Below are 22840 nucleotides of genomic sequence, written 5' to 3' on the forward strand. Positions count from 1 at the left end.
CCCCGAAGAGTACCTCTTTCCCCACCACTACACCTAATAAGGGCTGGGCAGTCCCACCATCCTGCATTTACATTCCGTCTACATTTCTGTAGGACAAGGTTTTGACCTCTATATCTGTGTACATGGAACACCATCAAGTCACAGACCCGCATTCAAGGAGAAATAGAGAACCTTTTGGAGACTGCTGAGACAGGGACACAGTCGGTCATCTGTTTGGCGTACATGGCGGATTAGATGTCTGCTTCGTTATCATCTCCCTGGTGCCTGCAACCAGTGCTAAGTAGGCAAAACATAACATGTGACTGAATTTGCCTAAGCTCTGTTGCCCTGTGATAGGTTCTAGACAGCTGAAAAGATGTTGGTTTCCATCAGACTACTCAAACCTGAAAACACGCTGTTGCATGGAGGTCAAGTCTTGGGTGATTGGGGTGATGAGTGGGTGTAAAAGCACTCATTAGCCACTACTAATGTAAAATGCTCTTACACCATGAGATTGCACTCCTTCTGGGTCGGGGGAACGAGTGGTCTTTACCTCTAGGACATTTTTAGGATCCAGGGTGGCAACAGTGGCCTATTTTCTTCCCCCGGTTGGGGCGGGAGGGAATTCCTGCTTATGTGGTGTCATCATATCTTGAATTTCTCGATTGTTAGTCTTAGAGTAGGAGCCCCTGTATCAATGCCAACTAAAAGTTCCTTCTCTTAGTGGAATGGAAGCAGAGAATTGCCTGCGTGGCGAAGCGCTTTCTGGCTAATGTGCCCTTTACGAGCCATCTTTGGGTCTGCCCATCACTCAATGATTGCAGTGCTAATATTCATGAAGAACAATCAGTCCAGTTTAAGTGCACCTGAGTTTAGGCCCATGGAGGTTGTTACGCAGGCAGTGCCTTGGGAAACCAGTGATGTCTAGGAGAAGACACTGCTTTTCATAGGCAACCCTGCCTGCAAGCAGACACATTATTCTACGGAGGCAAACAATTGTTCTTTGCCCCAAGGATGATTTCCTCATGCAAGGCTTCAACTCCTAGGAGAATATTCGTTTCCAGAAAGAAGACCTGACATAAACCCTAAATCTAGGGGAAGGTGTGGGGTAACACCTGCAGCTCTCAAGAGCACCGCTCTGTCTACAGGCACTGAGGCATCTGCGCACAGAGGATAACCAGCCAGCCTTCAGAACATCCCCCAAACACCAGGCTATCAAATGACCATAGATGATATACAAGCACTGCATCCATAAAGACTAAACCAAACCTAAACACATGGACCATTCTCAACCAACTAACCATCCCAGGTTTAGAGACAACAGCTCACCTTAAACATTCAGAAGCACAGACTAACCACTAGGGTGACCAATCAATGATGACTGTTTGCAGCAGAAATAAACATCATGATCATGGACCTAAAATAGTATCCAATGCAAAGAACAACCACAAGAAAACACTTCAAACCAGGACATAGCGGACACCTGGCCCTGTTTGGATACTTTCACCAATATGCAAGACATCCGCTCATAATAGCTCAAGGAAGGCAGGAGATCAGACTCACTCGGGTCAGTCTCCCTTGCCCTTCAAATAAAGCAAACCCAATAAGAACTCTACACCTGGACAGACAACAACAAAGCAACATTGCCACACCAGACCAGCAGCAGACAGGAACTCAAACATTTCAGTCTAACATTGAAACTCCTCAGACAGAGGACCTCCCTAATCCCAATCCCCTCTGCTTTTTCCAGCTAACTGACTCACCTCTTCATCTCCTGACGTTGCACAGTGCTGCCAAAGTCCACCGCGCACGTGGCTTCATTCTGCCTTCAAATAGTACTTTCATTTCCATGAAGCAAAGCCATTGGTCACGACATTTGTTCCATCACACGCCACCCCTGTGTCAGTGGCTAACCCACTCATAGAGCTGGCTTTCAATAGATTGATCTTTGGCTCTCCCCTCTGAATAAATCGAATACCCAAATATCACTGCCACAAATCACATGGAATGATACCAGCAGTAAGGACTCGGTTACTTCCAGCCTGCAAACATCAGCATCTCAGGATTTGCATCTGCTTCTCCGCCTATACAACTAGCACCACAGACTCCATCCCCTTTTTTTGCAGACCCAAGAGGCAGACAATGACATAGATGTGTGCTATACAAGTAACTGTGCGTTTCATAACCCTCATAGAGAAATGACACCCCAGAGCTTCCCCGTAGGAGAAGCCAGACTCCCTAGGTGAGATCATCCCCGCAGCACACCTTTAGTGCAGTGCATCATCAGTCAGTTCTGTAAGTGCGAGAGGAGGTCTGAGAAAAGGAGTCAAGAAATAGAGAATTCCCACTTCAAGGAGGACTCCAACTATGTCTACTAACCTGAACTTCATCTAACCTCTATGGGTGTACGTGGTGCTTGCAAGAGGCCTAGCGAAGCTTATGGGTCTTGTATGCAGAGTTTCAGCATAGCATGGACTCCTCTGTGGGCATGAACAAGAGATAGGCATCTGCTTGAACGAAAAAAAACGGCAGCTACAGCTGTTTGTGAGGCCTTGCAGTAAAAGCCATAGTCATTCATTTCCCACATCTTAGGAGAAAGACCATGACGAATTTTCCCGCCCGAATCTGAGTTAGCCCCGCCTCTTGCACACAATTTGGAGATGTGACAGATCACCAAGAATCCATTGGGTGATGACCGAAGGTCGTGTTTGGGCTTAAAGAGGATGAGTGGTGACCGGTGGAATGCTGAGACATGTTTGTGAAATGTCTTATTTATTTATTTATTTATTTATTTATTATGTGCTTTAGTTAAATAAAAACACTTCACACATTTCACACATAAGGATCATCAAATGACAACAATTGCCATAAAAGGAAACACAATATTTTTTAAAACCATGATTAAAACTGAATGCGGATCCAATTTTCAAACTTTTCTAGAGTAGGATTTAATTGGAATTGAAGTACAATTCATAAGGTTACAACAATTGCCATAAAAGGAAACACAAAATAAAAGAACTGTTGTTAAAACAACATACAATTCCAATGTTTAACCTTTTCGAGCATAGCATTTGCTCATGAATAAAATGCATCAGTTATAAGATACAATGTGAAAAACTTACAAAAAGTCATACTTAAATTTAAAAATCATCCTCTAATACCTATTTATCCACCTAGATAAAAGCACATCAAGTTATCTTCCAATTATTATAATCTGACAAAGCTGAGCAGTTAGTAGTCCTCTCCAAATACTAAATTAAAAAAAAATACTTCTGCTATTGCTAGGGCCAGATTTGGTTCACAAAGAACCACGCCCCTTCGCTTTAGAGTTCCACACATTTCCCCAGGATTTGCCCTCGAGGCATGCTGAAACATATACATTCCACAAATAGGTGATGGAGGGACTCAATGGCCACGTTCCAAAATCGCCTGGTTCTATCCGCCTTCGGAATCTGCTGCTTCTATCCAGCACCTCTTTTGTCGGGTATAAGTTTTAGGCTCAGCTTTGCAGATCTACATTTTATTGAGGGATGTTTTTGCATAATTGCTGATATCGAGTTATGGCTTTTCACATAATTAATAAATTGACGAAAGATCTTATAAGTCAATAGCCTTTCTCAGTCCGATCATGGTCATACAGATGCTTCTTAACTCTATGACGGCACATATTCATATCCTCTTGCGCTTCACCCATAGGCGTCATGGTTTCGAGACATGCTCGTGCCCAGATTGTCAAGGGTATACACTCCCGGGAAATCATCACAGCCCTTATTTTAGTGTATAAGGTACCATCCGGCGGGACTATCAATTCGTTATAAAGCTGCATGCGTCTGCGGTCCATTGTGGCTTGCAATGATGTAACCCCCAGACTATGCCGAATGGCTGCTATCGGCGTGCCCTACGGCAAATTCAATAGGCTGCGCCATCGATTTCCATTTTTTCTCAACTCCAAGGTTTCCACACCAAGAATAATTTTTGGAACAAACTTCTGCCAATAGTACTGGGGAGCAGGAGTCAATGGAAAACGTTCACATTTATTATCCAGTTGCTGAATTTGGGGAGCAGATGTAAGCACAGCAGTTTTGCTCGTTGTGGTCAAAGCATAATTAACTTTATTCGTACATGTAAACAAAAAATACTTAAAAGATTGTATAATCTCGAGCTTTTGACCATTGACAGCCCATTTAAAAAAGCATATTGCCTGATCTTTTTTTAAAGACTTTAATATTAACATTTTAGGTTTATTCATATTAAGTTCCAGATCTAGATTCATTAAACACTCATTTACCGCTATCAATGACATCCGCTATCAATGACATCCGCAAGCCCACTGATGTATAGTCAAACAACACTATTTCGTCGGCATACAGAAAATAAGGTACTGGTACAGATCTTAGTTTGGGCAGGTTCGATCTCACTCTTTTAAGGCAACTCCCCAGGTCGCAAATGTATATGTTAAAGAGGAAGAGAGCCAATGCTCACCCTTGTGCAGGCCCCGCTCACTCCTTATCCTATCTGATCAGGTGCCTCTCTGGTCCATTCTAAATTCAACCGTGTGTTGGCATATAAAGATCCAACATACTAACCAACACCTCTGAGCAGCCTTGCACTCTCAATTTAGACCAGAGAGTATTTTGTCTGTCTAGCACAGTCAAATGCCTGGTAATATATCTAGGAAGGCCACAGAAATGTGTCTTTTCCTCATACGTGTCTGGCTAGTAAGATTACGTAAAATAAAATAAACAAACAAACAAACAAACAAAATACCAGTCCCTCTCTAGAAGTTAGATTGATGGACATCCTATCAAGAGGCAGAATTGGCCCATTTCTGAACATTCCTCAGACTAAAAGACAAGAATATTTTATAGGAAGTGTCCAGAAGAGATATTGGGCGGTAGTTAATTGGATTAGATCTATCCCCCACGTTTATAAATTAATATAATCACTGCGTCTTTCCGGGATGGTGGAAACATTTGTATTTAAAAAAAGCTCCAACCAAAATTCTGGTCCACAATCCCAAATCTGATTTCAGGATGAGGTTGGACATCCCATCTGGACCTGGGGCATTAGAATTTTTACATTTCTTAATGGCCCTTTGGAGATCCTCAAGATCTATATCAGGGTATTCCAATGACGCTGATTCTGCCTCTCAACCACTTGCTGCTCTTTAATCTCAGTCACAGGGTTAGAATACACATTAGTAAAAAACTCTACGCAATCTTTGCCAGCAATTGGCAGCACCTGCATAGACCTCTGGATACCAGCAGATTTGATCAAAGACCAGATCTGCGAGCCATTATTGTACTTCAAACAACTGAGCCTGCTCTCAGCGTTTCTTTGATATTTCAGGTGACTGTGGGCTTTGGACCAATTGGAATATAGGCAATGCACCCCAACTTGAATGTAATACTTTTAGGCATTGGGAGTCTTCGCAAAGAGATGCCTCTGTGGTTTCTTCTCGTAACAATGGAGTCCATTGAATCTTCATGCCCTGAAACCACGGGGGAAGACATTCTGTTGCACTTAGATACAGACTTGCCTGGTAAATAGAGTTGGGGAGCGAGTTCCAAATAAACTTTTTAGAGCAAATGGGGGAAGATGAGAAGACGAATATTTTTTGGAGCACTTTCAAGTTTTAGAAATAAGACCTCAATATTGGTTTGACCTTTAGAATTATCATGAGTGAGATATCGGAAGTACAAGTCCACCAATCACTGATACAGGCAATGGACAAGTCTGAGGTCAGAACTCAGCTGACCGCAGCTGAGGTTGGCTATCAAAAAGCACCACCATGATATTTACTGTTTGGCTTCAGCTAGTTTTCAGTGAACCAATGAACTCGCCAGAGGGAACATCATGGCTATGAGAGAATGGAGGAAGTGCTAGAGTTGGATCATTTTATATTGTACACAAATGAGTGGGATCAGTCTAGAGCCCAACCTCCCGACACACTCTTAGCAGCTAGCTTGTGAGCAGTTGTCGGTCAGTGGATTCAAAGCAGAGAAAGGTCCAATAGCTTCAAAGACCAGATGCTTCCTACATCAGCATTCAGGTGGTGACATCATGAGAGAAGAGTGGGACCACTAGTCGGAACAAATCCTGCCTGGACAGGGTCAAGAACGCCCTGGTTCTTTATGAATATCTCAGTCTGCTGCATGACTGTTCATTCAATGGTGTGTGGCGTCAAGAGAAGGATCGAGATTGGTCTGAGTCAGGGTCAGTCAGCCATATATATTCCTTGTCTTCCTCAACAAAGGGGAGATGATCTCTGTGGTCAGATGCAGATGCATGAGATTGGAAAGATCTAGAGACATATAGGTTTGTGAATTACTTATATGTCAACGACCATCCATCAGTCCCATTTCATTTATCGCGTAGGATCCATTGTCACCATTGCAAATGTGCTTTCAACAACTGCAGTAAAGGGCTGTACAACAACAAAGACCAGGAGAACCTTTGAGACATGTGGGTGGGGGTGAAGTTGAACTCTGACAGAAAGGGAGGAAATGGCTTGGTGTGAAGGAGGGTGGCAAGCAGTGGTAACCCAATCCCCTGATTGGTTTGCATGCATACATGTCATCCAAGAGCATCAGCAATTTTACCTCCACCTCCTGGTGTAGCAAAGACAGTCAATACGGAAGGAGATGAAAGGGCATGGGGGACGCTGCAGTTAATTGCACAATTGCTTTCATTATATTTTCCCAAATAATAATTAATTTGCCTTCCAATTTAACCCTTAAGAGATACCCACATTTTAGATGAGAGCCTTTTTTAATATTTATTTTATTGTTTAAAGTGCATGCCTAGCTCAAGAGCGGCAGAGCACCGTACAGAGTGTGGGTAGCCAGCATTTGGGCTGGCATCTTTAACAGTAGAGCAGTATTGTGCGTTCTGTGTGTTGGTCTATGCGCCCACTGGAATTAGTCCTTGATCAGATGTTGTTGATAGAGCCATGTTTTGCAAGATTTGTGAAATTGGAGAATTGTGGGGGCATTCCTAGCCGACACCGGGGTTCCAGAGGGGGTATGACAAGAAAAGGATTGTTTGTGGGTCCTCTCTTTGCGGACGAGTTGTGATTCAAGCCGATTGGTTGATTTTCTGCACGAGAAAGGTGTGCCACCAGATATGTGTACCTTAGCCACCAAGTATGCTGCTGTGCTACTCGTGACTGCATTGTAGATGATACATGCAGTCTTGAACAGTATCCTGGCTTGGAGTGGAAGTCAATGTAGTTTGCGTAGGATGGGGTAATTCAGTCAAATTTCCATGCTCCCGTAATAAGACATGCTGCAGCATGGCATACTGCTTCAGGGATGCCAAGTGAGCAGCTGGAATCCCTGTCAGGAGAGCATTTCCCCCATCGATGTGTGAGACCACAAGGGCCTGCACTTTGGTCCGGAATTCCTGTAGATGGATGAAGGGTTTGATTTGTCAAAGGATAGATATTCTGAGCCAGGCTATTTGGGCCTTCTTGGCTATGTGTTTCTGAAGGACAGATTGCTGTCAACGGTGAAACCTAAATAATTAGCTGAGTCTGAGAGTTGTGGATCAAATCTTTCTTGGTGCATATCTTTGAGCCATTATTGGACAAGTTGTATTTAGCGGGCGGACCGATGAAGACGAATTCAGTCTTGGATGGGTTTAGTTTGAGTTAGGCAGTCAACATCCAGGACTGGATGATGACTTGGTAATCGCGGAGAAGAATGATTTCCTGCTGGGTGATGGCTAGGTAATTGCAGAGAGGAATGATGTCCTGCGTGCTATTTACTCTCATGTACAACTTAGTATTGTCTGCGTTTTGGTGGATGGCTATATTGGGATCTTTGAGGAGGGTGCCCAGAGGCTCCATGTAAAGGTTAAAAAGGATGTGTGAGATATCGGAGCCTTGGGGGACTCCAGAGGAGACCTAGAATCAGTTTGACGCAACAAGCTCATCTGGACAGTCTGGTGTCTGCCTGAGAGGTAGGAGGGAAACAAAATCAGGACAGTGCCAGGTAATCCCATCCTGTCAGCAAGCAGGGAGAGAATGATGCAGTGGTTGACAGTGTTGAATGCAGCTGAGAAGTCAAGGAGGACGAGGAGGCATGGGACGCCCTTATCCATGACCTGGATGGTGACTGTCTTGATGCTACACTTTGGTAGTAACCCCGACTGATAGTCATTTAGGAGTTGGAATTGTTTGATTCTGGTGAGTAGTTGTGTAGCAATTACTTTATGCAAGAATTTTCTGATAAACAGAGGTTCGTAATGGGCCTGTAATTGGCCAGGCTGTCTGGATCCTGGATCTAGGGATGTTTTTTCATAAACGATCTAGACTACCTAGGCTACAAAGAACCCTTTAAAGAGAATGCAGTTCTTTGGTGAGATGTCTACCACCCCAGTAGCGTTGTATAATGTCATTTTGTATATTTAATTAGTCTTGGGAGGATAGCTCAGGGGCAATGTGCTAACAAGACGACACAGAGCAACACAGGTGCGATCCATCCCCGGGTCCGCGCTTAGAAACCTCTGGGCATTAAGCATGTTTTAAATAACCTATCATATCATACCACCACTGGTCTAATTTCCTTCAATTTACAGTGCTTTGCGGGCAGTGTCATAGATCAGGACATGCCTTTAAAAGAAGAGGGTTTTCCAATCTAAATCTACACCATGAAAACATTATAGAAAGAATATTGCTAAACAACGATGTTTAAGCTCCTTTTCCAAATTATATTTGTTACAACACATGTGATTTACTGACAGTTCACAGATGTCATTACTCAAAAAATATAAGGGGAGCCAAAGGTACAGCGCGGGTCCCAAACCCACCTCCCTGGCCCCCCAATGACATCACATGAAGGGACATTCCAAAACCTTTTACCTTGATGACCTCAGAATAATTGATACCCCTTGATCTCTGGCCCTTAGGAAAACACAATAATTGGCTACAACCCATCTCAGGGTAAGTGCATAACTGAGGGAATCTTGTAGAACCAGATGAACCGTCGATATTGGAGGAGCAAATTGGTGCCTTGGGATCTTAAGGGTGCCACAAACACCAAAGGATAGTGGTCCACCAACGGTCCTGCCCTCTGCTCTGCACTGCTCCTGCAGAAGGGTGGTGGTGCAGATGAAAGCCCCTGTGTCTCTGGACATAGGGTACTAGAGATGCAGGAGACCAGTCACCTAAAACTCGAGAGATCCTTGAGCCCATGGGCACAGTAGCAAGGTTATGCAGAGGGAGCACAGTTGCAAGTCCTGATGGCCACTGACAGACGAGAATGGGAGGTCTTGAATGCTGAGAGGGTTGGCCATTTGCAGCAGGGTATACATTTATGTGTACATCCGAAGCTTGTGTGCACGGTAGAAAGACAGGGGGCTCAGAAGAGAAATGTGTTCTCCTCCCAAAAGACCTGTTTTCAAGAGGATGCATAAACTTCATGCTGGTCCCCACCAAAAGGGACTATTAGCGCAGGTGCCTCTATCTACCCTCTGCGATGACTAATGACTCCGGAAATGGTTCATTTGAAAGCTATGCATGTCCTACGATTGGAGAGGTTGTCATCATTATTACTAGAGGGTGATTGAGATTGGAATAGTCATCACTCAAGAAGGTCAAATTAGTCATTTGAAAAGTACAACTAACACACACCACCATGTGTTGCCACTTTGCTGTTCTTTTCTGGAGAAGCCTTGGTCTTGGTGGCACAAGTAGGCCAAGTCACATGGCACTGCTTTACTTCCTGGATTATAAGGAGTATAAGGAATCATGTGAACAAGGATATGGGTCTACTGTGCCATCCAATACCCTTCATATGTTTTCTCCATTGCTCCTTATTTACTAAAAGGGCAGTCGATAGTTGAATAGTTGAATGAACTGAGCCTCTCTTGTTTTTCATAAAACACATGCCATCATTACGATTTCAGCGATAACCCGCTGGTGCTCCCGGCGGGTTGCCGCTGAACTCGCAAAACTGTTCCGCCGCCTGATATCCCAGTGCCGCCAGGACACAGCGGCCTCGGATGCCAGGCAGCAGAAAGTGTAAGTCCCTGTTCCCGTGGAGTCCCATATGACTCCACGGGACATGGAAGCACTGGCACTCTTACCAACAGTGCCGGTGCATCCCTCGAAACCATGCCGGCAGGGGCCGGTGCTCCTGGCAGGTCAGACCAGCTGGGAGCAATGGCCTATGCAGGCATACTTGTAGTCTGGTGTTTCGGATTTAACTTTCACGTTGCTACCGGCACCCTTATTTCCGCACCGCCAGGCTCGTAATGAGGCCCCATGTCTTCATTATGAGTTAAGCGGGTGTGGTTAAAGCTGACTGCATTTTAAATACTGCCTTTATTTCCACCCCCCTGATAGATAATTGGCCGATCGATATTTACCTCATGTGATATTCCTCGGAATGAAGTACCCTACAATACCTTACCATGCGGTATTCCTCAGGAGGAAGTACCATACAATACCTTGCCATGCAGTATTTCTCTGACTAATCCGTGTGGTAAATGCTGCCTGATTATGAGGTGAACTGGCTCAATAAAAACCGTAAAATGTTTCCCGCCACTCAAGAAGCCGATGAAAAAATTCTAAAGGTCTCCACCAGAATGATGCAGTGTAGAATTCTGTAAGGGGGAGCAGAAAGGGGTACACACATGGGGTTGTCATTTGCCCCCCTTGTTGCCCCCTTTGTAGCGAAATGCAGAGAAGACTCATGTGCACCCTTATCTGCATAACATTACCAAGTGCAGTAGCAGAATGATCTACTAATGTACACAGTCCGTTTCCATCCTCAAAATAGGAATAGAATTGAATTACAAAATAATTCAAAAAATAATGGGAGCGGGTTTCCTGAAATATCACATGCAGAACCATATCAGTGGTAAACCTTTAAGGGTGAGGATTTCCCAAATAACCATATATGGTAATCTTGGTTGAAAAGCCACCTAACTCAAAATGGAGGCTTTCGCTCAGTATTTTATCACCCCTCAAAAGCAGGATTGCGTAGCGCTGGTTGGGGAAGCCTTTCCTATTGCCACCAATGGAGCCAAGTCCAATGTCTATGACGTCACACACCTTTCACACTCCTAAATCAGCAGAGAAGATCTACCTCTTCACAGCACAAGTAGCCGCCATTCAGATCACGTGCCTTTGTTTCACACAAGCTAATGCAAGGAGGGACCTTGTGATGTCATCACAGAGCGCCGCCCTCTTCCAAGAGTTGGCTTGTGCAGTTTTACGACACACACATCTACTTCACAACCCCCTATGTTGTAAACATGGATGAGAAGTGTCTGACGCCAGAGATTTCGCTTTCTGGCCACAGTACCTGAGGAAGCTCGATTTGATGTATTCACACAAGAGTGGTGACTTTATCATAGATTTCTCGTCCCAACCTTGGGTGCATCACCTCAGTGTGACTGAGTAGTTAGTCAATGTTCAACTCTGTGTAATGATAAACTAGCTCACCTTTTTCCCAAGTCCCTGAGTTTCTCTCCATATACTGCATTAAGTTCTGGCTCATGTTGCCTGGCCCCAGAGATCCAAATGATAAATAGTCATGCTTTGAAATGTCATACAGGCATGCCATGCAGAACTGTGTTTTTTGTAGTCTACCTCAAGACACTCTGATGTCACTGTTTTTCAGATGACACAAAACAATGCATTCTGGGATTGTAATCCGGATGTCTTCCAGAACTCTGGGGAAAACTCTTTGGTCGGCCACTAAAGCTCCTTTTAGACTGTTCCCTAAATTTCACTAAAACTGTTAATGTTACCCTCGTATGCATTCTAAAATTTTTTTAGATTTTGTACATTAGGGAAAGTCACAGAAACTCTGTCGCTAAACTCAATTGTCATAACTTGAGCAGGACCGATTGGACATCTCTGATCAAAGATCATTCGGTTGTTCTCTCCCAAGGAGTAAAGGGCACATATTTTCCCTACAAGCCTCTACTTTTTCAATTATCGTTAATGAGAGTCTTAAACACTGTCAACATAGAACTTTTTGTAAATGTTCTCACTGGCTCCCGCTTCCTGGGACGATGCCAGATTAGACACTCCAGTCAAAGTAAAAGAAGACCGTGACATCACTCCAGCAACCTGCTGTCAGTATCCTCTAAAATGGCATATCCCTCTCCATATAACTTTATGCAGACAGAGCACATCTGATGGTAAAACACTTCTGAAATAACAAAGGGTCTGTGCTCTAAGGAACAGCCCAGCATAAAGCCATGTTACCCAACAAGGACTTGAAAAAAAGAAATTTCTGTACATTTAGTAGCAACTTGCTTTTACAATAAATTTGCAAGAATAATTCCAATCCATAACCATCTGATTTATTATAAATTCTACTGGTGCTGCTATTAAGGTACCAATACGCAATGGTGCCACCAAGCTCCTTGTTTGCAACGAATAAAATGCAAAAACCTATTTTAAAAAAAGGATGATAAATAAAGACAACCAAGGGCAGGTTGAATCCAAGTGATATGCCCGCGGCTGAAACTACAGCGGGCAAAACCTTTGCATGAGAAAGGTGCGAACTGCCAAAAGTTTGCACCTTTCTCATGTGAACACACATACATACACCCACACACACAACACAACCATAACACCCCACCCACACCCTCAGCACACCCCCACCCACACCCCCAACATAAACAAACCCCACTTACCTTCATCTTCACGCTGGGTTCCTGCAGCGTCAGTTCCCTTTCACTTCCGTGATCGGGAACCGGCGCTGCAGGGTCCTTTTCTTTTCCTTTTTTTTTTAACTGAAGGCTGCGGGGGTGTCCCCCGCAGCCCCCGCTCACTATACCACAAAGTATAGTGAGCGGGGCGATGCGGAGGAAACCCCCGCAGCCCCCGTTTTTTATTTTCAATGCTACCACCAAAGCTTCGAACTTTTGGTGTTCGAACCTTTGGTGGTAGCATTTTTAGAACTTTTGGTCATTGCGATCATTTTTTTACGGTAAAATCGGCCTATACCTCCAGGTCTAAACTGGACACTAGACTAGAATGGCCAGGGGAGTGGGGCACCTTTAAGGGGCACAGATATCAGTGTAAGGGTCCAGGGGGAAATGATGCATTCTCATCTTGGGAGGGGACCAATGGATGTGCCTTGGATGGTATTGCATGGGGTTTTTTTTGGTTTGTTTTCTGCAACACTACTGCGCCTGGTTGGGTTGAGCGTGCCTTCCATTTCTTTCTGTTCCTTTCGGTTGGTTTCCATTTCTGTTTTTTGGACTGTTTTGCATGTGTTGCTCTGTGTGTCCTGACCCTGGATTTCCCCGTGTGTCCTCTGACCGCTTCTGTGCTTTTCTCGCCTCCAGACTGCGCAGTGTCAAGATGGAACAGAGGAAGCTCAATGACCAGGCCAACACAATGGTGGACCTGGCAAAGGTGAGTCTACTGGCACAGTCCCTAATGGGGAGGCCTCCGTCCGAAGCAATTATTGCGCTACGATGCCCCGGAGTGGGCCTGGGCATTATCCACATGGCCACTGGTGCCAGGGGCTCTGTACATGATGCTTGAACCAGGTCCTCTGGGCCCATAGTAGAGGGTGTATCTAGGCAGGGGCACAGCATTGTCCACTTGTGTCCATTGACAGTGTGACACTTAGGCAGTGTGGCATTGTCTGTGGGTATGGAGGGAGCAGGCACACACTGCAACAACAATAACAACTCCTAGTGGCCACCCACCTTTCAGCATCGGTTGTGGTCCTAGAGGGATGGACAGAGACAGTGGTTTATCACTGGCAACTAGTGGGCCACGTCAATGTGCCACTCGCTGTGTCCTAGGCGGCGTAGACCGACGATGATGCATCAATGGCAATCCGTGGCCCATCCAATGGCAGCAATGATATCTATTGGCCGGCTCAATAGCTTGCTGTCAGCCTGGCATTGCTTTATTTGAGTCGTGCTTGTTGTCTGCATCTCAAAGCCAACATCCCAGAAAACCCCAGTTGGCTGCTAAATATTAGCCCACCTTCAAGAAAACAAAAATAGTACAAATAATAAGCTGTTCATAGTGGTTTCATTCTTTCCATGTTCACAGCTTGTTTGACAGGTAAAAAACATATTTAGTTATTAGAAATACAAAATTAATCAAAACAAGGAACCAATATACCATGAACATGACAGCAGCTGTCATATATAAATCCCAATAACATAATGTAATGTGACATGCTTGTCAGCAAGATGCACGTCTGTGTCACAGAATGACTAGAAGCAGGGGCTATCATCACACAGGCTCCTTTGGCTTGTAGCACTAACCCTATATAGTAGTAAAAGAGTTTTCAGAGATCTCAAGATGTAGCATGTGAGGTGCAAGCTGAGCAGTCAGTCCAGGCTTTTAAGTGCGATCACTTTGCACTCTAGCATTTGAAGGCCTACATAACTAAAGGCCAAAAACAATGCAAGTACATTACACGTGTTCAGAATGACAGGACCTAAAAAGCAAGATGTTGAGACCATCACTTGCTGGCTCTGCGTGTTTAAAAACAAAAAAAATAAGTGCGTAAGATCAAGGAGCAATGTTAGATGAGAAAAGTGAGGAGTATTTTGCCAACATTATTTGGTTTATGGGAATTCAACAGTTCCTCCAGATCATTTACTTTCCATGCAGGTGAACCTGTGTGGCCCAAGAGAAAACATGTGTTACTACCAGTCAAGCAAGTTTAACTTAAGGGACTCGTAAGATAATATCTGAAATAACAGACACAAAGAAGCCTGCTCCTGCTGTCACCCACACACAGTGGCAGCTGGTGAAATGTCCAAGTAGAGGGACAAAAATGCTTGCTTTGATTATGTGGTAGCCCAAACCTGCCATGGTGGGATCGGGGGGGGGGGGGGAAGGGTGGGGTCTATCATGTTAAAAAGGTGCCTTTAATAGCACATTTCTGTAAAAAAAGAATACATCTGTTAAAAGGCCACGCAGTTCGAAATCGTTTTTGTATGGTAGCAACCACCAACAGTGCACAGGAACATTTTCATGATGCTTTTGCCCACAATATATACTATTATAAAAACCATTGTCATGCTGACTGTGCCCATACATTGCTGATGCAGGCTGCACTAACATATGCCAGTATTACCATATAAAACTTACTCCTGTTGACTTTGCCAGTAACAAATTACATACCACAGTAAGATAACATGTTTAGACTGGTGGTACCAACGTGGGCCAGTCTAACCATGTAATAACATACCATAACATCAGTATCAGGTTTGCTTTACCCTTCATGCCCAGTAACAAATGCAATGTCCCTGTTAGAAAACATGGCCAGACTGGCTGCACCACTAATGTGGGCCAGTATAGCCACGTAATAACACTTATCATGTTTGCTTTACCCTCCATGTCCAGTAAGAAATGCCATACCAATTAGAAAATATGTCCAGACTGGCTGCTCTGCACTAATTCCAGTCAGCTGAGCCACGTAATAACACTTATTATGCTTGCTTAACACTACATGGTAAAAAGAAAATCAATGCCACCAGTAGCCCACCCACCCCAATTTGGAGGCGTGCTCCGCCTTCACCCGCTCCCACACAGACACACCCGCTCACTCATAAAGCACACACGGCTCATTCAAAAACACAATGTGCATACATAAACACACAATAAACAAAAGGGCTTTTCAGTGGGAAACATCTATTGAAAAACACTTTGTAAATCAGGCCCACTCGCTCTCATTCATTCACCTGCACATTCATCTAGCATTTAGACAAGCACACATACATAAAAACATACACACAAGCATTCATACATGTAGGCACTCAGAAAAGCCCCACTGCATTCAAGCAAACATACAAATTTAAATTAATTTGACATTTCACTTACCTGCTCTACATACATAAAAACACTCAAGCAGGATACATGCTTTCCTTCACGCATGCATACACCATTTAGACAAGCACACATACATAAAAACAAACTCACAAACATGCATACACCCTCGCACTCAGACAATCCCCATTGCTTTCACGCATACATCAATGTCCCGCAGACTGCAGAACACACTGACTGACGGGAGAGGACTACTCTCCTGTCACTAACTGTGTACTCCATTTACGCAATAGTGGGAGGCGGCGGGGCCAGACTTCCTATGCCCCCCCAGTCTCTCATTATTGGGCACTACGTATTTAGCGTTTTTTTTCTTTCTTCTTTAAGGTCTCTGATTTGAAAAAGAAAGAAAATCGACAGACTCAGGCGACGCACCCCTGTGCCGAGGCAGACAGCAGAGACCTCCAGGCAGATAAGGCCCCCAGGTGGAATATGCTGCCTGGCACTGTGCTGCTGCTTCGCTATGTGAGGCATAATCCAAAGCAGTAGCACAGGTCCACCTCTCTCGCCAAAAGTGATGGGATGGCGCCCCCAACCCTAAGGAAGGCGCTGCCACTTCCTACAGGTGACCACAGATGTGTTCAGATCAGTGGTACCAGCAGAGCAGTGCCAAAGGAAGGAGCACTGATATAAGTGCTGCCAGATCCGAGGTAGGACTTTAAGATACAAGTGTAGCTTTTATGTTGAGTTCAGTGCTAGGTGAAAAATAGTATGGATTTCGAAAAGGTAATAGTTTAGTGTTAAATAGATCTTTACTTGTCTAAAAACATGACCTCTTTGGATATTTCTTTTATGGCTCCCAAAAAATAAATGTTGATTCTCAACTTAAACAAATATAGAGTAAAACACTCTCCTTTCAGAATCTTTCCAGAATCCCTGGGGTCAGGTGCAGCCCCATTTATTTAAAACTGGTGGTATTGCCTTGCTCTGACTTCTTTTCCACCGACGTTACTTTCTGTGGTGTTGTGCATTGTACATGGGGATTAGTCCCCCTCCTTATTTTATTAGGACTTATGCCCTGGTTCTAACACTGGTGTACTGGGGAAATAACCCCCGCATTCCTTTGTTTACAGAACCCCACCTCTTCCCTTTTTTCACCCATTCTTGATTGAGGGGCCACATCTGAGATGTGTGCAAACTTAAGAAAGTGTTCTCCCATTAACGAGGAACACTTTCCTTACAAACACCATATTCTAATAAAGAAATAATGTAATGCAGGGACATTAAAGCCTCAGCTTTTGCATGTGCCCGATTTATGGCTTGACAACAGCCCTAGCAACCATGGGGAATGCAGGGCAGCCACATGGAGGGGATTCTCCTCCCAGCAGCATAGCACGTCTAAAAAAGGTGTTATCATATAGCACCTTTGAGGTGCCGTTAACCTCCACTACACTCCTTTCCCCTTTATAAAAATAAGATTTCTTAGACTGCAGCACCACTTTTCTAGTTTGATGAAATACTAAGAAAACTTGCTTAAATTAGTAAAGTTGCAGTCTTTTAAAACATGCTCGCAATTCCACTGGAGCAGCACACGTTTCCCCACAATGAGGCATTTTTGCAGCTTTTGCTGTTGGAAAGCACAACATACCCCCTCCAATACGGTCACCCACTTTAGAATGATGGTACTGGCAAGTGGATCAGAGAATGTCGTATTTCCACAGTCTTTTTTATCATGAGCTCAGAATCGGCCCCTCAGTGTCTCAGTTAAATGACATTTTATATGTACTGTGTCTTTGAGCCGATTACCGCTTTCGACGTTCGTGCCCTCTGAAATCCACCCGCCGAATCTTGCACGCCGATCCTCCACGTCAAGCCCCCTTCACTGATTATTTCCTCCCGAAAATTCTCCCTAATAGGGGGCCCCACAACCATGTTCTTATGCAGCCTCCCCTCCCCACTGGCCTCACCTCCTTCCCCATTTCTAAATGGGGGTTTCACCTCCATGCCTCTCTTCTGCCCAAGATCACTTCCTCCTTTTAGCACATCCCTCCACATAAGCCCCCCCCCCAGCACACCCACCCCCTCCCGTCTAGCACAGCACCTCCACAACTTCCTTACCTTTGCCATTCTCCACAGCACGATCCTTGACTGATCCTCATCCTCTCTCTTCACCTGGAAGTACACCCGCTCCTTGACCCCCAAAACTAAGGACAGCCTGCTCTTCTCTAACCTCGCCTGTTGGTGCACTCTGCCCCAGGATCCACAGTCCTGAATTCGATGGCTTGTAAGTTGGCCCAGGGAAATAAATCTTTTTTTATCTATAGACATATAAGAATTCCAATTCCCCATAAATGGGATTGTGGGACTGACACAAACAGGTGTTCAGTGATAAAGTCAACTGGGAAATGGCCGCCAGGAGGCGACATTCCCCAAAAATGCAGCCTCATTAAAATCAAACACTTTCACCAAATATTCTATGATGGGAGTTTATAATATAAAATGTTACCCCTACTATAATATTTGGGGAAAGTATATTAGGGGTCTGGAAAAAAAGTCAACCACCTGCCGATTTTTTCCAGGCAACATTATCACATGGAACCCACAGACATAATTCGAGAAAGCAGACTATCAAGTAAAGCTCTAAAATTCAAGAAGTCAATATCAGCTCCTTAGGAAAGGAGAACATTACAAATGTTGGTAGGCCTAGCCATTCACAGAGGTTTCCCAGTACTCCCCATGGAGAAACAGAAGATTGCGAAATACCTGGAAATGCAATCTATCATTGGGACAATGTGAAATTAAATAACAGAGAAAGTGCTGATTCCAATAGGAGCAAATGTGCTTATAAGAAAAACTGCCAGGCATGCTGCCTCATTGACAATGAACAGGTACAAACTGCAAAAAGACGCCAATGAGGAGTAGAACAGCTTGTTCCTAGAGACTGTAATGCAGAAACTGAACCCAGCATGCCGTAAATCAGGAATTAGGTACATTTTGATCATGCCATGCTAGAAAAAAGATATCCTACTTGGAGACACGAACCCCCAGGGAATTGAAAGTGGGAGGAGGTAGTCTGCAGAGCCTTCATATTCAAGATCACCTCTCTTTTGTTCTTCCAGACCCAGAACGTGATGTATGACATGGTCTCTGAGCTGCAGGAGCGGAACGAAGACCTGGAGAAACGCATAGGCACGCTGGAGACCAAGATCGACTCACTGAGCGTCAGCCTCCTGGCGCTACCGGGGCTGATCACGCAAGCCATAAGCCAACAGCAGAGGGAGTTTGCCAGGAGCCAGACGCAGAGGTTCTACCCTGTGTCCAACAGCTCAGAGCGGTCATGGACTCCCACGCGGCGGCGGAAATCGCCCTCCACAGCACCACACACCTCTTCGGACAGTGGATGAGCCAGGGGTGGGCAGTGGAATAGCAAGAATGTGGCTGTGGAGAACATTCTGAAAAAGAACATAACAAAACAAAAACAGACAAATTACTTTTAGCCATTGTGTGGCTGGAATCGTTAGCTTTTTTTTGTAAAGCCCTGTATAGGTACCTCACTGGGTTCAAGATTCTGGAGTGAAGTTATACATAGAGATATATGTATTTTTTTATTTTATGGCTGGAGTACGGCAGCTGCCAGTATATTAGCTCTGGGCAACCCCCTTTTTTGGGGGGGTGGGGTGGGAGCCTGGGAATACAGTATATGTCTGACGGCATATGAACCATGGCGCTGCTGTTCGTTGGCGGGACCCTGTGGCTCCTTCTGTGGGAAGGCTAGTGCCGCGGGGCGCCAAGCCACCAGCAGTGCGACGTGCCTGGCGCCCAGAGTGCAGACCGTGAGGCTCCATGATGCCCCCTATGCTGGAGGGCCCGAGGAAGTGTTCTCCATCTTTGAGTTCAGCTTTATCCTCAATCTCAGTGTCACCCCATAACTATTTTGTTACCAAAATTATTTATGATCCATTTTCCTACCTCCCCTAAGAAAAATATGTCTTCCTGAGGCATGCCCTTACTGGAGGGGGGGGGGTGTTGATCTTTTTTGAAGATCTCATTGATGAGAGGGGTGATCGTTTTCTATGGGGACCCCCATCAAGTAGGGAAGAGTTGAATGTTCTGTTGTTTGGAAAATGCAATCAATTGTAGAGGGTTGGCTGGTCTTGTCCAATATAACCTCAGTTAGAGAGAGGTAGGTGATCACTGTACAGAGGATATCATCTTGCCTGAATGATGTTTTAGTGACAAACCATTCATAAGATAGGGGTAGGCATTAGTTTGCATGTGAGATCGTTTCAAGTACAGCGATAGGTGGCGCTTGTTCTGTGCGCTATTACGTTAAAGAGACAGGCTCTATTGATGGGACTCACCATCCGGGAAGGCATGATGGCGATATTCACTGTCTAGGTGATACACCATGAAATACAAGTGGTCGACGTTCCTTACTGGATGTACCACTGGAGCACCATCTACACGTGGTCTTTGTCTGAGATACAATGCAGGTTAGAAAACTAGGTCATGTTTTGGTGAGTTGACACCAAGTACAGAGAATTTATGGGACTTTTTATAAGAGAGACCTTTCAGGGTGAAGAGTATGGTGGCTTTGTATGGGAAGCACCGTCGTGTAATGTGGGGTGTGTTGCCGTTAAGGAAAGTTGTGTAGGAAATTGAAGGCTATGCAAACATATTGGAAGTTACGGGTAAGGTAGGATTGTAGGAGATATGAAATTCAGGTGGAGGATATAGGCATTTTTTTTTATAAAACTATAGAGTCATTTTTAACAGTGCAGTCCATTTGAAAGGCGGCAATGGAAAACTGTGTTTTCTTCATGCAAGATTCCTACCAGGGCAAAGAAATCCCCCCTACCAGGGCAAAGAAATCCCCCCTGCTACATTTCTTTGGCGAGCCTTCAGACAGCAGAGCAAGTTACACTCATGGAAAGGGAAGTAGAGGAAGGGCTATCTGACGGGGAAGGGAGACAGTATGTGGAAGGGTCTTGAGACGCTGCACTTCTGGCGGGTGTTCTGTTTGCATGGCATGTGCCAAAGAGTGTCCCCAATGTTGAGAATGTGTGGCTGCGTCTAGAATGAATGAAGATAAGCCCTCCCAGCCTTCTGTCTCCTTCACAATGAAAATGGGCAGCTAATCCACTGTCCGGATAACAGCCAACCCATCAATTTCCAAGGGATATGAAATCCTTCCCGCCAGGCATAATTGGTGCAAGGGTGGTAATACGGTAATGAATGGTACCCTAATAATCTAAAAGCATGGTCCGGCCTATGGATATCTTCAAAGCACCCATGTTACAGGTCATTGTCCGCAGCAATACTCAGAAATTGAGACATGAATCCATTAAAGGATCTCCCTTGAGGTGAAGGGAGGAGGCCGGCAGAGTACCCCGTGCTTGTGAACGTGATCCACACACACCACGTAAATGGTGGCATAAACTAGGCCGGTTCACTGAGACTATTTGGGCAGCCCTGCGATGATCGTCTGATATTAATCTGAAGTGAAGGCGCTGCTCAGATAATAAATATGCCAATTGAGGCCCTGGGGAGGAGTGAGAAGGGAAGCGAAAGAGACTCGAAATTAAACTTTAAATACTTTTTTTTCTCCAGAAACCACTGATTCCTGGCTGAAAAGATTGACAACATTGGCCGGTCACATTGGTTTCTGCGGAAAGTCTCATGGACCATAGCGTCTGTGTCTTCGGGTGCATGCATTGTAAAATTGGTAACCACATCAGGAATGGCGCATGGGACATTTTAGTTACATTGTAACTATTACGTAGCAAAGATGTATAGAATGTCATTACACTAACTCTAATTACCTTGATGCTATGCCATAAAGAGCCACACCCCAAGTTCCCGTATTCTCAACCCGAAAATATCCCTGCTATTGTGACAATTTTAATGTTGATAATAGTTGTGCCCTCAAAATGATATAAATTGACAGACACATTTTCCGATGTTCCTAATGACAATGTATATGGGTGACTTGCTATTACTGGGGAGTCACCCTACAATTATTCTAGATTACAAAAATTCAAGCAATGCCTAGAACGTTCTTGCGTAATAAAAAGAGTAAGTGATCGACCTCTAACCTCAGTTGGATACCTACAATTTAAAAAACAATTTGGATGGAGGAGTGTGCTCGGATTTGACTCACTCAGAGCAATAAAATTCCATTTTGGATTTTGTGGCAAAGCATTCTGGGATTTAAAGTCTTATTTTCTCAATAGCAACCCCATGGCCGTCACTGTGGCCTAGATTTCCTATCCAGCTCCCTTAGCTGCTGATGTTATAGATATGGGACAACACTTTGAGGGTGCAGTCGCCTCGCGATGATGTCATTGTGTTTCAGAATCGCTGATACAGGAAAGGGGAAGGGAAAATGGAAATTTGCACTCAAAGCCAAATTCAAATTATCCAAATTTTGTAGTTCCTGTTTTCATTTGAGTATACAATTAGCAGATTTGGCTACCACATAAGCACATTCGTTGAATCAGGGCTCTGAGGAGAGCGTTAATAAAGACTAATAAACAATTAATGAAAAACCAGCCCAGCAGTTTATTTGGCAATGATTTATGGGTAAGTTCTTTGGCGTTGGGCCAATTTTTTACTACACAAATACACATTTAAATGTATTACTCTGTGCAGAAATTGGAGACAGGTAAGAACCTCTGATGGTATTGTACATCAACTGACCTTGAGAAACTTTTGACCAACTATGGAGAGTAACTAGTCTCATAGAAGAACAAGACAAAAGAGACCAACCACTTAGAGTATCTACTCTCTCCGGACCACTGACAATTTCCTAAGGGTGTCTCATGCTGCAGACACTCTGAAATGAGCAGCAATCTATTGTATTTTAAGACCACACATTAATAATTACTAAGGGTATTATATATCCCAAAACACAACAAACATTTCAGCAACTACTAAAGGTATCTCTTTCCTTCAGAAGAAGCTGGTGAAGGTATCTATCATTTGCCGGCCTATTTTGGAATACACATGATTGACTATGACCAGTGCCTCCTGTTCCAGTAATGCATAGACATGCAGGCCATTGGAAATATGTGGAACTCTACCTATCTCCAGAAC

At 44.4% G+C, this 22840-nt stretch overlaps 1 protein-coding gene across 2 annotated transcripts in view; it reads left to right on the top strand.

Annotated features, from left to right (window-relative positions):
• KCNN1 (potassium calcium-activated channel subfamily N member 1) overlaps nt 1–22296 on the top strand; it is a 742449-nt gene extending 720153 nt beyond the window's left edge. For both annotated transcript variants that reach the window (XM_069648788.1, XM_069648798.1), the window contains exons 8-9: nt 13294–13363; nt 18865–22296. In XM_069648788.1, coding sequence (XP_069504889.1) covers nt 13294–13363; nt 18865–19149 — 355 coding nt within the window. In that variant the 3' untranslated portion in view covers nt 19150–22296. The remainder of the gene's footprint in view (nt 1–13293; nt 13364–18864) is intronic.
• The last annotated feature ends 544 nt before the right edge of the window (nt 22297–22840 follow it).

The sequence above is a fragment of the Ambystoma mexicanum genome, chromosome 1p, assembly GCF_040938575.1.
Source record: "Ambystoma mexicanum isolate Mex_15411 chromosome 1p, UKY_AmexF1_1, whole genome shotgun sequence".
Taxonomy (NCBI): domain Eukaryota; kingdom Metazoa; phylum Chordata; class Amphibia; order Caudata; family Ambystomatidae; genus Ambystoma; species Ambystoma mexicanum.